We start from the raw sequence: 13,521 nt of genomic DNA, 5'->3' as shown, positions 1-13,521 counted from the left end.
CCACCTCAGAAAAAGCCACCAAATGGTGACCCCCTCCCCAGGGAGGGTCAAAAAAGCCCACTAAACAGTAATCCCTCCAAGGGAAGGTCAAACCACACCCACAGGCTATTTAAATGATCCCCCAGAGAATGAACATGTGGTCTCCCGGTTTCCAGTGTCCCCCTCTCCATGTTTTCCTGAGGGTTGGGGGGTGCAACCTGGGAGTACTGGTAGCCATTGAACATGGGCATCTTCTAATTCGGTCTGATCTGGTCTGATTGGGATTATTTGCATTGGTGGAGAGGTTGGTTGTTTAAGGAAAAATAATAACCACTCATAAACTAGTTATACTCAGATACTATAAGGGAAATGACTTAAGACTTTTATTTATGTATATGTAAGTCTGTGGGTACCTGAGGAGGCCAGAAGCGGGCATCAGGTCTCCTGAGGCTCGAGTTATGGGCAGTTATGAGCCCTCTAAAAAGCAAGTGCTCTTAACTGCTATGGCATCTTTCGAGTCCCAGGAAAGTCATTCTTACATAGACTCTGTAACATCAAGGAAAACCTCGTATGACTTAGCTATAGTGGTGACAGTGAGTCTACATTTTGTTTGATTTTTTTTAGGACAAGATTTTGCTACATAGCCCGAACTGGCCTAGACCTCTAATGATACTCCTCTCTTCAGCCTCCCATGTGCTGGCATCAGGAACAATGCCTCTCTATCTGGCTCCAAAGATTTTTTAAAAACTCAGGATTAGAAGTCCAGCAATAGAAGCAGGAGGATCTCTGAATTTAAGACCAGACAGGTTTACAATGCAAGTATCAGGCCAACCAGAGCAACATAGCAACACAGTGAGAGGTGTGTGTGTGTGTGTGTGTGTGTGTGTGTGTGTGTGTGTGTGTGTTCATAAATGCCAGTGGCTATGTCAGAGGTGCAGTGGAGGGCAATTGAAGTTCAGGTGTTAGCCTACGAGGAGGCAAATCCCCACTGCCATCTTTCTCGGGCATCGGGCATGGTGTGAATGGGTGTGGAGAGGTCCCCAGTGACTGTAATGGAAACACCCTCTTCTATTGGGCATTTTTTCCTGTGGATTATTATGAAGATGATTTATTCCTAAGATGCACTGTATAATTGATAAAAAAAATAGTAATGATGTTAATTAAGTACAGTTTTGATGATTAAAAAAATAAAACAAACAGGTGTCACACAGCTAGAACACATGATTTTCTATTGAGGAGCCGTACAGACGGTGGCTTAGGTTTAATAATCAAGAAAACAACTGAATCCCAGTAGCCCAGCTACGTTCCATTCTTTCAACTTAAATGTTAGATGTGTTCATAGGGCTCGGAGTGCATTATAGCTGAAAAATGCTCTGAAAATAATTTAGACTAGGATGTTCTGTCAAATAGCTTTGAGGGGAAACATCCAAGAAGATGATCTAAGTTTTAGAGAGGCACAGAGTTGAGTGAGGAACTCGTTATGGTCCGGGGCCAAGAACAAAGTGGCCCAATTATCATTAGCTGATGACCAAAGGTGATGATTAATTCCTTATACACATGTCTGCCCTCAATCTCCTGATATAAAAACTATTGATAAGTGGTTATGCATTTAAAATAGAGCTGAGTGTTTTTCATGCATAAAAGTTTAAGTTTGTGATTCCTTTAAGAGTCCTTATAAGATTACCTTTCAAGATAAGTGATTGGTCCTTTCTTTGTAAATGAAAACTGCAGCCTGCCAGGAAAAGAATACCTTGTTCACTTACATTCTGTTAATCTATAACAAGTTGCTTGGGTATGAATATACATGGGTTCCTGGGGATAATTTTTCACCTGTAATATGTAAAATGTTTAATCGTGTAAGGGATATGGAAAACATGCTGTTTTTTACTTGTATTCATTGTAATCTTGAAAAATAGAATGTAACCACATTGTAATTTTTATATTGCCCTAAAGATTTTGTTGGGCTATAGGCTGTAAGGGGAAGAGTGAAGAGAGTTAGAAAGAGTTAGAAGGAAAACATCAGGAATGAGAGAAGGAAATCACTAGGAAAACAAAGAACAGAGAGAAGACAAAAGAAGAATAAAGATAAGGTCTGAAGGAAAGCATCAAGAGAGAGTGTCTTTTTCCCTTACCTTCTCAGATAAAAAAAAAAAAAGTCACAGTACAGTCAACTCTGTGGACTCCCTCTAAGCTCCAGGCCCACCAGGCAATGATAATAAATCAGTCAGTACAAACTACATTGGTTAGGAATATATCATTGTAACACAAATTCCATATGTAGGAATTAGAGGGGTGGCTCGGTGTTTAAAAGCACTGGCTGTTATTGCAGAGGACCAAGGTTCAACATGGAAAATTCAGAATGAGAGCCTATCTCAAAAACCACAACAACAAAAACATAGATTAGAAAAGACACATATACAGTTTAAATTCCAGCACTGTGAAATAAGTACACAAAATAGAAAACAGTGATGGTGGTCTAAGATAAACTATGTAATGCAAAGTAGAGAAAAGGGACTAAACCAACAATTCATACAGAAAACCCCAAACCAACAAGGGAGGGGAGAAAGCAAGAGAGGCCTATATAAGATCAAGCATAAAGTAGGGGCTCACAAGGCCCTACTCCTAGTTGAGGAAAATCGGCAGTTGATGGCTACTCAGAGGAGAGTCAATTTTCTTTAGGGGTATGGCCTCTTGTAGGTTGCCTAAGCTCTGGTGGATGGCGCTATACCAATGGTTCTCAACCTGTGGGTCGGGTCGTGATTCCTTTGGCATGTCAAATGACTCTTCCACAGGGATGCATGTCAAGGATCCTACATATCAGGTATTTACATTACAAGTTATAACAGCAGCAAAATTACTATTATGAAGTAACGAAATAATTTTATGATTGGGGATCACCATAATATGAGGACCATATATTAAAGGGTCACAGCATTAGGAAGGTTGAGAACCACTGCTTTGCACCAAAGCACATACGGTGGCTTTAACTGAACTGCAATGTAAAGAAGGGGATGGGATGGGATGGGATGGGATGGGAAGGGAAGGGATGGGAAGGGATGGGATGGGATGGGATGGGAAGGGATGGGAAGGGATGGGAAGGGATGGGATGGGATGGGAAGGGATGGGATGGGATGGGATGGTGAGGAAGTGTGGGAAGGTTCTGGGAAAGCTGAAAGGTGGTCAGGAAGTTGACCACACTTGTCTGGGCTACACAGCAGGATGAAAACATTGGATGAGGCAGGGGGAGAAGGAGGGAGGAGAGGAAAGAAACTTTGAAGCTGACATACTAACACAAGAAAAATATCCAAAAAAACTATAATAGTATCAGCACACAAGCCAAAATTTAAAACAGACGACAATAACAACATGCTCCCAAACATTAACAGGGGTTGTCATTAGTCAGAAGGCCATTTTACACTCCTTTTCCTTCACTGCACTTTGGTAGTTTCCTACATGAACAGTTCTTTGTTCAAGAAGGAGTCATGAAAAAGACTAGAGTAAAGCAACAGTGGGCCTAAAGTTCCTGGGACTGAGGAATTCCAGAGGGATTTCCAATACACTTGCTTTTGTGTCTAAGGAAACTGAGCCAGGAAACAATTAAATTTCTCATTTGAAAGCAAGTTTTAAAGTCCATGTTTAAAGTCTGCCAAAGATCTTAATTAACACACTGCAACAGAGCAGAATTTTTTTAGTACTTTAAGCAAAGGTCTGCTTTAAAAGTATTTCTATCCAGGTACAGTGGTGCATACCTACAATCCCTCAGAAGGCTGAGGCAGAAGGACTGTTGATCTTGTTTTAAAAGTTCATGTTTAAAGTCTGCCAAAGATCTTAATTAACACACTGCAACAGAGCAGAATTTTTTTAGTACTTTAAGCAAAGGTCTGCTTTAAAAGTATTTCTATCCAGGTACAGTGGTGCATACCTACAATCCCTCAGAAGGCTGAGGCAGAAGGACTGTTGATCTGGAGCCAAACCGGACCAGTGCAAGACCCTACCCCAGGAAACAAAAACAAACAACAGACAGAATTCCAAATCACACCACAGCTTCTCTGAACACCTGGGTTTGTGGCATTGGTTTGCCTGCACTGGCTACAGCAATCCCACTGCAGCACAGCAACACTGCAGCACTCAGCCCCCACGCAGCCCACGTGAACCTTCCTAACGTAACACCAAGTGACTCCATCAGAGAAACCGGAGTCTGCAGTAGAATAAGCCATGGGCAAGGCCACCCCGCTCCTTAGGTACCTCTTAGGGAACAAGGGTGTTGGAACTGGTTGGACATGGTAGTTACACAACACTGTGAATATATCATATGTCTCTGGCAACTTTATTTCAAAGTTTGTTATACAAACTGTACCTCAAGAAAAAATTTTGAGAAAGGGTCTCAAAATGTAGCCCAAGCTAGCCTCCTGACCCTCTCTAGCCCTGGCCTCCTAAGCTCTGGATTTCAGGAAAGTAGTGCAACTACAGCCAACCTCAATAAATCTTAAGATCTGAAATGATACCAAAACCAACAGATTTTAGCAAGAGTTCACAATCACAACTGCTTTCATAAGCTCAGATACTTATTTAACAGATCCTAGCTGTGTCCCAGACAAACAAGACTCAGCCCTGATACTCTACAGGAGATCCATCCAGAGCGGGTGCCAGGCTAAGGAATTCTCAGTCACTCCAGCGACAGCGGAGGGTGGGCAGGCAGGCTAACGCCAAAAGCAGGAGCTGAGGTAGGCAGGGGCAGATGGAGGATTAACAAAGGTCTGGACATAACTGTTCCACTGAAGCACAAGGGTACAGACTGATGCTCTGAGGTAGATGGGGGCTTTGTGATGAGTACAACTCCAGATCAGATGCTGGGACAGAAGACGTCTTAGCATACACATGGCTCTGGGCCACATGCTGGGGAAGATGATGTCTTAGCATATGCATGGCTCTGGACCAGATTCTCAGGCAGAGGATGTCTTAGCATATATACAGCTCTGGGCCAGATGCTAGGGTAGAAGATGTCTTAGCATACACATGGCTCTTGGTTAGACAAGTTAACACCCAAAAGAGAAAAAAGTCATATGTTAAAACCAGTTCTTCATGACAAGTACTGAGGGTGTGTGAGTGTATGTGTCTGTGTGTGTACACGTGTGTGTGTGTGTTTAAGGAACAAAGATTAAAAAACATTGATAATTGTGTAACATTTTCACTTTGTGACGTTCTGAACACAATTTTATCAAAGAAACCGAACAGTCTTAGAATGCTCTTTAAAACTTAGAAGATTTGGTTTTGAGATGCACTATTAACATGTCTTGTAGGGTGCTGAAGAGATGGCTCTGAGCAGAGCCGAAATTGAGCTAGATGTGGACAGTGGGGTGCAGCCACAGCAAGGATGACTTGCAGGGGTAGATAAGGAATCCGGGCGTATTGGTTCCACATCACTGAGATGAGAAACACAAACAATGCCACACCAGTTTGGAATTATGATTAATAGGGTGGTAATATTTAAAGGGAAAAAAACTTACAGATCACTGTCCCAGACAACAGCCCTCTGCGCAACCAGGAAGGGAGTCTAGTCGCGAGCGGAGCAGGAAGTGAAAAGAGAGAGGAGAGGGAAGTGGCCGCTTTTTTAAAGGGAGAGAGACCACACCCCAATGGGCTGGTATCTCAGCGGCTATAGGCTGGAGGAGCGGAAGGACCTCCTGCAACACCTCCCCCTTTTTGTTTAAGTAAGAGAGTTCTAAACCTACTATGAAATTATATACAATAAGTACAAATATCCTATTCTAACTAGCTTAGGTCTTGTATAATAAATAACTTGGCCAAGTCATGAGAGAAAAGTAACTACATTTATTTAGTCTTCAACCCCATCGAAGATCTGAGAAGAAAAATAATGTTACCTGGGTAATTGGGAAGTTCAGTAAAACAACTTCTAAAACATGCAACAAATCACAGAGACAACTAGCTACCTGGGCAATCACCCAAAGTCACGTTTGCCGCGTTGAAGCAACCAACTTTGGTCAAGGCATAACATAACTGACATACCATTTTCAAAGGCATGCAACTTTTCAAAACTATCTTACCCTGTCTTGGCAGGATATGACAGTCCTGTTTTATCCATTGATGCACACTCTGTATCTCTGTCAGTGGTTGAGGTATGGGCATTTCTTTGCCCCAAGGCCAGTTCTGCCAAAAAGAAAGGCTCCAGGTGGAGTGTCTTTGGTGCTCAACATTCTCTTGGGAATAGATTGGTGCTGCCAGGAGCAATTGTGTCTCACTATCACGAAACTCTGAGTTAGATTAAAGGCCATTTTCTACAGCTCTTTGAAGAGGTTGAAGATTATCTATCTATACTGAGTATAATCTCTATATATCTAAAGAACCTGATTAGTCTAATTATAAATGACAAACTTAAATGACTATTAATCTATATAATTCTCAATATTTATCTATCTCTTACTGGTAAATATATATCAATACACAAACAAAGAAGTATCTTAATCAGAGGTAGAAATGTACACTGCAATATGGTAAATATATACAATATATGTCAATACATAAAAAATGTTTTAAACAGGGGTAGAAACATGCATGCATACAATAGTCAATATAATTTAACTTTGTATCAATAATATACAAGAATTGATACAAATATATTTGTCTAAAAACAGTAACTCACAATTATAAATCTATTATCCCATCATCCCTCTTTTTTTTTTTCCAAAATGATCCCTGAGCTTATAAAATTCCTCCCCCAACCTCCCAACCCCTAAATGATGTCACAAAGTACAATTCCCAGCACCCATACAGTGATAAAACCCACTCTAACTGCTGTCCAGGGGCTCCAATGCCCTCTTCTGGCCTCTGTAGGCACTGCATGCATGTGGTACACAGACAAGCAGGCAAAGCACCCATACATATAAAATAGAGGTTTAAAAGAAGAAAAAGAAAAAGTTGTTTGTGGTTCTGACCCAAGTTTCAGGGGCTGTGTCTGGTGATGGCTGTTCTGCCTACAGAGTCTGGGAGCTATGGAGAACAGCTCATAGCCAACCTGCTCATTAATCTCTTAATCACATTCACGCATGTGGGGCTTAAGGGCTTGGTAGGCGCCAGACAGGCACTAGTTACCTTAGTGCCATTCATCCCTTTTTATGCAAGGGCTGGCACACAACACGATTTCACTATGGGGCCAGGGGCAGCTATGCATAGGTAGTCTGACAAGCAAGACAGGTGAGCCACAACTCAGTGCAGCTGCAGGAGCACTTGAGGGGACCAGGGCTAAGAAGTTCCAGAGACCATGATTCCTGGGGCCTGGGAGCTTCGGGCTGTAATAACAGCTACTCCACATGGTTTTGTTTGAATGTGGCCACCAGGTACTGCAGAGGACTGTACAAGACTGTAGAATAGAGGCTTTAAGACAAAATCCCAGCATAGAATGGGCAAGATGAGCAAGAAATCTCAATACTTGTTGAGGAGCTATTGGCATTTGACAGACTCAGGGATAGGAGAGTCTGCTTCCTTTAGTGATATGAACCCTGGAAGGTCAGCCACACAGCAGTGCGGTCTCAACTCCCAACATGAACTGGACTTGCTGGGAAAAGAAAAGAAAAAAGAAGAAATCTGAAGAGTAGGGTAGGAAGGGATATAGGACTTGGGGTAAGAGAGAAGAATGTACTCAAATTACATTGTATGAGAGTCTCAACCAAAAAGAAAAAAGGAAGAAAGGGATGGAGGGAGGGGAAGGGAAGAAGGGAGGGAAGGAGGCAGAAGGTAAAGAATAGAGGTTTTGATGCATCAGTCAACTTTAAGGCCTGTTAGGTCTGAACTATGTCTTTGAAATATCGTAATATAGGATTCCAATAGTATGTCATTCATCTCTCCCACCTGCGAATTGAGAAGTTGGATCACAAGTTACTTCCTAACAGGACAGTTTTTGCTGTGGGACAATGGTTTGTTTCTTGTACTTGTTTAATAAAATGCTGATTGGCCAGTAGCCAGACAAGAAATATAGGCGGGTCAACCAAGCAGGAAATAGAGGCAGGGCAGGGAGAACAGGAGAATTCTGGGAGGAGGAAAGTTCAGTCTACAGTCATCATCCAGACACAGAGGAAGCAAGATGTGACTGCCTCACCGAAAAACGTACCAAGCCACATGGCTAACATAGACAAGTATTATGGGCTAATGTAAGTTATAAGAGTTAATAAGAAGCCTGAGCTAACAGGACAATCAGTTTTGTAGACCTCTGTGTGTTTCTTTGGGACTGAATGACTGTAGGAGCGGGGAGACAGAAATCTCAGTCAATAAGTTTTAAAACATCAATAGGAGTATACACTTCCTTCCTGGGTTAACTCAACCAAGCAGGTACCCTGAGGCTGGCTGAGAATACAGCCAATGCTGGGTTGTCTCAAAGACATAAGAGGCAGTTGATTTTCAATGCCACAATGTTCACTGAAAACACAGATGTTAAAGTCTACCCTACATCGACTCCCAAGAGAAACTAGAAGGCAAGAGATACCCTTACCGGGAGAGTGAAGAAATTTGGGTGCTTTGCATCCTCTTCATATTTGCCTTCCGTGGAACCCCCAGCCTCCGCTGATTTGGAGGTCGTGTTCTTGCCAATGCCCATCATTAAGAAAGTTGAGCAACCGATGACACTGCAGTGAAGGCTTGTTCAAGCCAGGAGCTCAAGCAGAGGCAGCTCTTCAGCACCTGGAGCACGGGATTCTCAGACGGAGATTACTGTCATTTCTTATCACCTGCAAGAGACAGTGCAAGAAAGTCAGAAGACAGTGACCCAGCATCAAACTTTCTGCACAAAAACAGTCCAAACAGCTGACAAGATACCACCACTGCTTGTCAAGAACCCACCCGCTTCACCTACAGTCAACCACCTGTTGAAAAAAGGAGCACAAATATGGTGTAAAAAATATAGAATATAGGACGAAGACAACAGCTAAGGTAGACCAAGGTGCACTAACCAAGCTTCCTGACAGAACATCTCGAGTGCTGAGAATGTTCTGTACCTGCCCTGTCTAGCAGAAACCACTAGTCACCAGACAGTTAAAAAGTGCCTTGTACTGACACAGAAGTGAATTTTAGTTAAAATTTAAGATAATGCAAATATAGTCGATTTGTCATGAATGGCAACATGACTTAAGTAATTCTAAATTCCCTATATATGTCCCAGAGAAGGCGGAAGGCATTCAACATCCAATAAGAGACAGATCCCTAGAATTAAGTGGCTATGCAGAAGCCAAGAAAGGCGGCACCAGGATGAGTTCTTAATTGATTACAACACCAAAAATAAGGAAATCAAAGCATGCAGGCTCAGCCACTTATAGCATAAGCCTAAAAGGAAGCCCAGATCTTTCTCCAAAAATAGGAGGTAACACAAGAGATGGGAAGGGAAAGATCACCACTACCAAATCCAAGGTGGATACGAAAGTTTGAAAAGTATAAGAGATCACATTCAATAAAGAAACATCCAACATTCCAAACTAAAATAAAACTAAGAAAAATTCAAAATCAGGAAGCTCCTCCAACAATCATATGCAGAAAAGTTTTTAAAAGAGAAAAAAAATTAAAATAATTTCAAACCACATAACATAACCTGGACAACACAACTAATCCACCCTGGATTAACGAACATTTGGAAAACTTGTCTTCAGAAATGAGAAAGCACAAAGGATACAAGTGCTGGCACATGTCCAGTAAAACATGTTCAGGTATGCCGGGCTTTTTATAAAGAAAAGAGTGATTCAAGCAGGCAGGAGTGGGGTGGGGGGGGGGGGAGTGATGTCAGATCTGCCCTCCAAAAGGGAAAAAAAAAAGCAAACTAAAGGGTGTGTAGAATGCAAATCGGGAGCTTCCTTTTCAGCAGTGAGAAATTTGGACTGGGTTGGGGACAAGGGCACACGAGAACAAGAAAAGATGTGAAAGTTGAGCACTCAGCAGTCTTGAGAGTGCAAAGGAAACAAAACACTCAGCTTGTATTAAACCTTGTGTGTATGGGTATTCTACCTTCATGTATGTCTCTGCACTATGTGCGTGCCTGGTGCCTGGAGACCCAAAGAGGCCATCAAACCCCTGGGACCAGAGATGTTTGTTGGCAACTATTTGAGTGCTGGGAGAGGAAAATGCGCTCTTAACCACTGAGCCATCTCCCAATCCCAAGTTGCATTCTTGAACAGAGAGAATCCAAGACACCCACCAAATCTTTCTGAAGTAGCTACTCATTTACATCCTTATCGTACCCACATCTACTTAAAATAGTACTTCTCAACAGGACTGACCGCTCCAATGGCAATATTTGTATTTGGCCACAAGTGGGAGAGCTGGTTAGGAGGAGGCAGCAGTGCTGACTAACAACCTCTAAAACACAAACCAGGTTCTGAGGAAGGCTTTGGGGAACACGGACCATAAAAGAATGTGGGGCCAGGCAGTGGTGACGCATGCCTTTAATCCCAGCACTTGGAAGGCAGAGACAGGTGAGTTCTGTGAATTCGAGGACAGCCTGATCTATAGAGCAAGTTTCAGGACAATCTCCAAAGCTTGTTTGTCTTGAAAAAACAAAAACAAAATAAAAACAAACAAACAAACAAACAAAATGAACAAAATGGACAGAAGAGGCAGACAATGACGTCCCAAAAAACTGAGATCTCCACAAGGCTCACAGAGACAGCTACAAAGTTGGAAACCCTGAACCAAGGTGAGAGGAATGACTTCACCAACACAGGATGTATTTTGCTTGGGAAATGCCAGGGTCTGGAGGCAAACGCAGAAGGTGAAAGGGGAGGGACAAGGGCAGAGGGAAATTTAGGGACTTGTTCAAACTTGTGTTCACACAGGGCTGGAGAGATGGCTCAGTAGTTAGGTTAAGAGTGCCTATTACTCTTAGAAACCTGGGTTTTGTTCCCAGCTCTCAGTTACCTGTGACTCCCACTTCAAGAGAATCCAATGCCCTCCTTGGACCTCTGCAAGCACTGCACTCAAGTACACAAGCCCACACTCATATACACATAATTAAAAATAAAAATAAAGGCCAGATGTGGTAGTGCACACCTTTAATCCCAACACTCCAGCACTCTGGAGGCAGAGGCATGCAGACCTCTGTGAGTTCAAGACCAGCCTAACGTACATAGTGAGTTCCAGGACAGCCAAGGATATATAGACAGACCCTATCTCAAAAATAATACTATTATTATTTATAAATAAAAAGTCTGAAAAAACTCTATTTTAAAAATTGTGGGTGCTAGGCCGAGCGGTGGTGGCGCACGCCTTTAATCCCAGCACTCCGGAGGCAGAGGCAGGTGGATCTCTGGGAGTTCGAGGCCAGCCTGGTCTACAGTGGGAGTTGTTCCAGGACAGGCACCAAAGCTACAGAGAAACCCTGTCTCGAAAAACAAAAACAAAAACAAAAAAAAATTGTGGGTGCTAGAGAAATAGCTCAGCAGTTGAGAGCACCTGCTGCTCTTGCCAAAGACCTGGGTTCAGTTCCTGGCATCCACATGTGGGCTCAACTGTGTGTAACTCCAATTCTAGGAAATCTATCGCTCTCTTCTACCCTCCAAAGGCTTTTACACACAAATGGTACAGATATACTCTCACAGGCCCACACATATACACATATACACAAAATAACAATAAGAGAGAGAAGATAATATTAACAGAAAATCAGAGAGAGAGAGAGAGAGAGAGAGAGAGAGAATATGAATATTAACAGAAAATCTCCCAGAAACTCTAGCACTAGGGGAAGATTATTAATCAGTGGTGCCCCCAAGGCTCCCCTTCCTGCTTCTGGCCAAAGGACAGAGAATGAGCCAGGCTACTTGCTGTCTGGTCCTTGACCACTTGACAGAGGAGTGGTTGAGGGATGATGACGACAATGGCAGTAATAATAGCCATTTTCTATATTAAGTGGTCACGTATGCCAGGCACATCATGTATCTTTTATTATATAAGTAGCAATTATTCTGGCCTGTGATCATAATCTTATTTGATTTTCCATTGAAGGGATTTGAGCAACCACTGAAACAGTGTTCCTGGAGCTACTGCAAGGATATTCGTTTTCCAATCAGCAAAACTGATAAAAATTTAATGTTAATACCGCTAAAAATTCCTAAAAGAATGAGCAAGAATGGCTATAAGTAGAGTTGGATATTTGGTACAAGCCTTTAACTCCAAAATAAATAAAGCCTCAAATATTTGAAATATTATAAAAAGAATGCCTTCTCTCAGCTGCTGAAATTTAATAAAGAAGATATGAAAACAGACTGGCTCATTCCAGATACTGAAAAATGAAGACTATGAATATATGATATATGTAGTGGCACTTCAGGGTACATCAGGGAGGGATTCAGTTCACTATTCACAAAATCAAGGAAAGATCTAAGATTTAAAAAAAAAACTACTACGTGATTACATATTGGGACTAGGAACTCATGGCTTATCGTTAAAGATTTACGAACAAAAAAAAGCACTGGGGAGGCAGAAGCAGGAAGATCTCTGTGAGGCTAGTTCCAGGTCAGCTAGGGCATTACACAGAGAAACCCTGTCTCAAACAAACAAAACGATAAAAAAAAAAAAAAGACTGATAGATTGTATAAGTATAGAGAAAAATCCAATAAAATTAGGGGGCAAAGCCAGGCAGTGGTGGTGCACACCTTTAATCCCAGCACTTGGGGCGCAGAAGCAGGTGGATCTCTGTGAGTTCAAGGTCAGTATGGTCTACATAGCTAGCTCTAAGTAGAATAGCCAAGGATATATAAAGAAACCCTGTTTCCAAAAACAAAACATAAATAAACAAATAGAATAAAATAGGGGGCAAAATACATATAAACGTTCTTACTTTCTAAATCAAGCTTAGAAATGAAGACACCCTAACCCTGTGTACAAACAAGCAGGATGGTGCTAGCACTCAGTCGCCTACTAAACAAACAGCACAATAAATGTGTGGGTCTTGTTTAAAGCTGAATGAGATGAAGAGCCACCTCTGCCTATGTTATCTATTCTAATACCCTCAATGAAAGGATGGTGAAGAAACAGATACTCATATATTCTCAGTGAAAAATGAGTTGATGAGAAGGTGATTTGGTTTTATGTTTTGTAAGAATCATGGCTGCATGATGGTGATGCCCGCCTTTAATCCCAGCACTCAGGAGGCAGATGCAGGTGGATCTCTGTGAGTTCGAGGCCAGCCTGGTCTACAGAGTATACTCCAGGACAGCCAGGGCTACACAGAGAAACCATCTTGAAAAACCAACCAAAAAACAAACAAAACAAAGAATCATGATGAATATTCACGCTCATATTGGAGTCTTGGAACTGAACTTGGGGATGCATAAGCTAATTAATATTTGTCTTGAGAATATGTTACTTCCAGCAGTATATTCTAAGACAAAGACTTAGTGGTATGGCAAAATTATAGTCCATTCATTAAAAAGCAATGCCATACAGCTACTTAAAAAGACTGCATAGGTGTTAGAGTGCTCAGCAGTTAGAGCACTTGCAGCTCTTACAGGGGACTGGGTTCCTTCCATTCCTAGCACCCATATGGCAGCT

General features: G+C 42.0%; 1 protein-coding gene across 3 annotated transcripts in view; it reads right to left on the bottom strand.

Moving 5' to 3' along the window:
* Slc23a2 (solute carrier family 23 member 2) overlaps window positions 1-13,521 on the bottom strand; it is a 104,415-nt gene that overhangs the window by 45,065 nt on the left and 45,829 nt on the right. For all 3 annotated transcript variants that reach the window (XM_050133964.1, XM_050133969.1, XM_050133958.1), the window contains exon 2: window positions 8,483-8,717. In XM_050133964.1, coding sequence (XP_049989921.1) covers window positions 8,483-8,590 — 108 coding nt within the window. In that variant the 5' untranslated portion in view covers window positions 8,591-8,717. The remainder of the gene's footprint in view (window positions 1-8,482; window positions 8,718-13,521) is intronic.

Source organism: Alexandromys fortis, unplaced genomic scaffold (genome assembly GCF_014885135.2).
Source record: "Alexandromys fortis isolate MF-2015 unplaced genomic scaffold, M_Fortis_MF-2015_v1.1 scaffold_6, whole genome shotgun sequence".
Lineage (NCBI taxonomy): Eukaryota > Metazoa > Chordata > Mammalia > Rodentia > Cricetidae > Alexandromys > Alexandromys fortis.
This window is presented reverse-complemented; position numbering and strand designations above follow the sequence as displayed.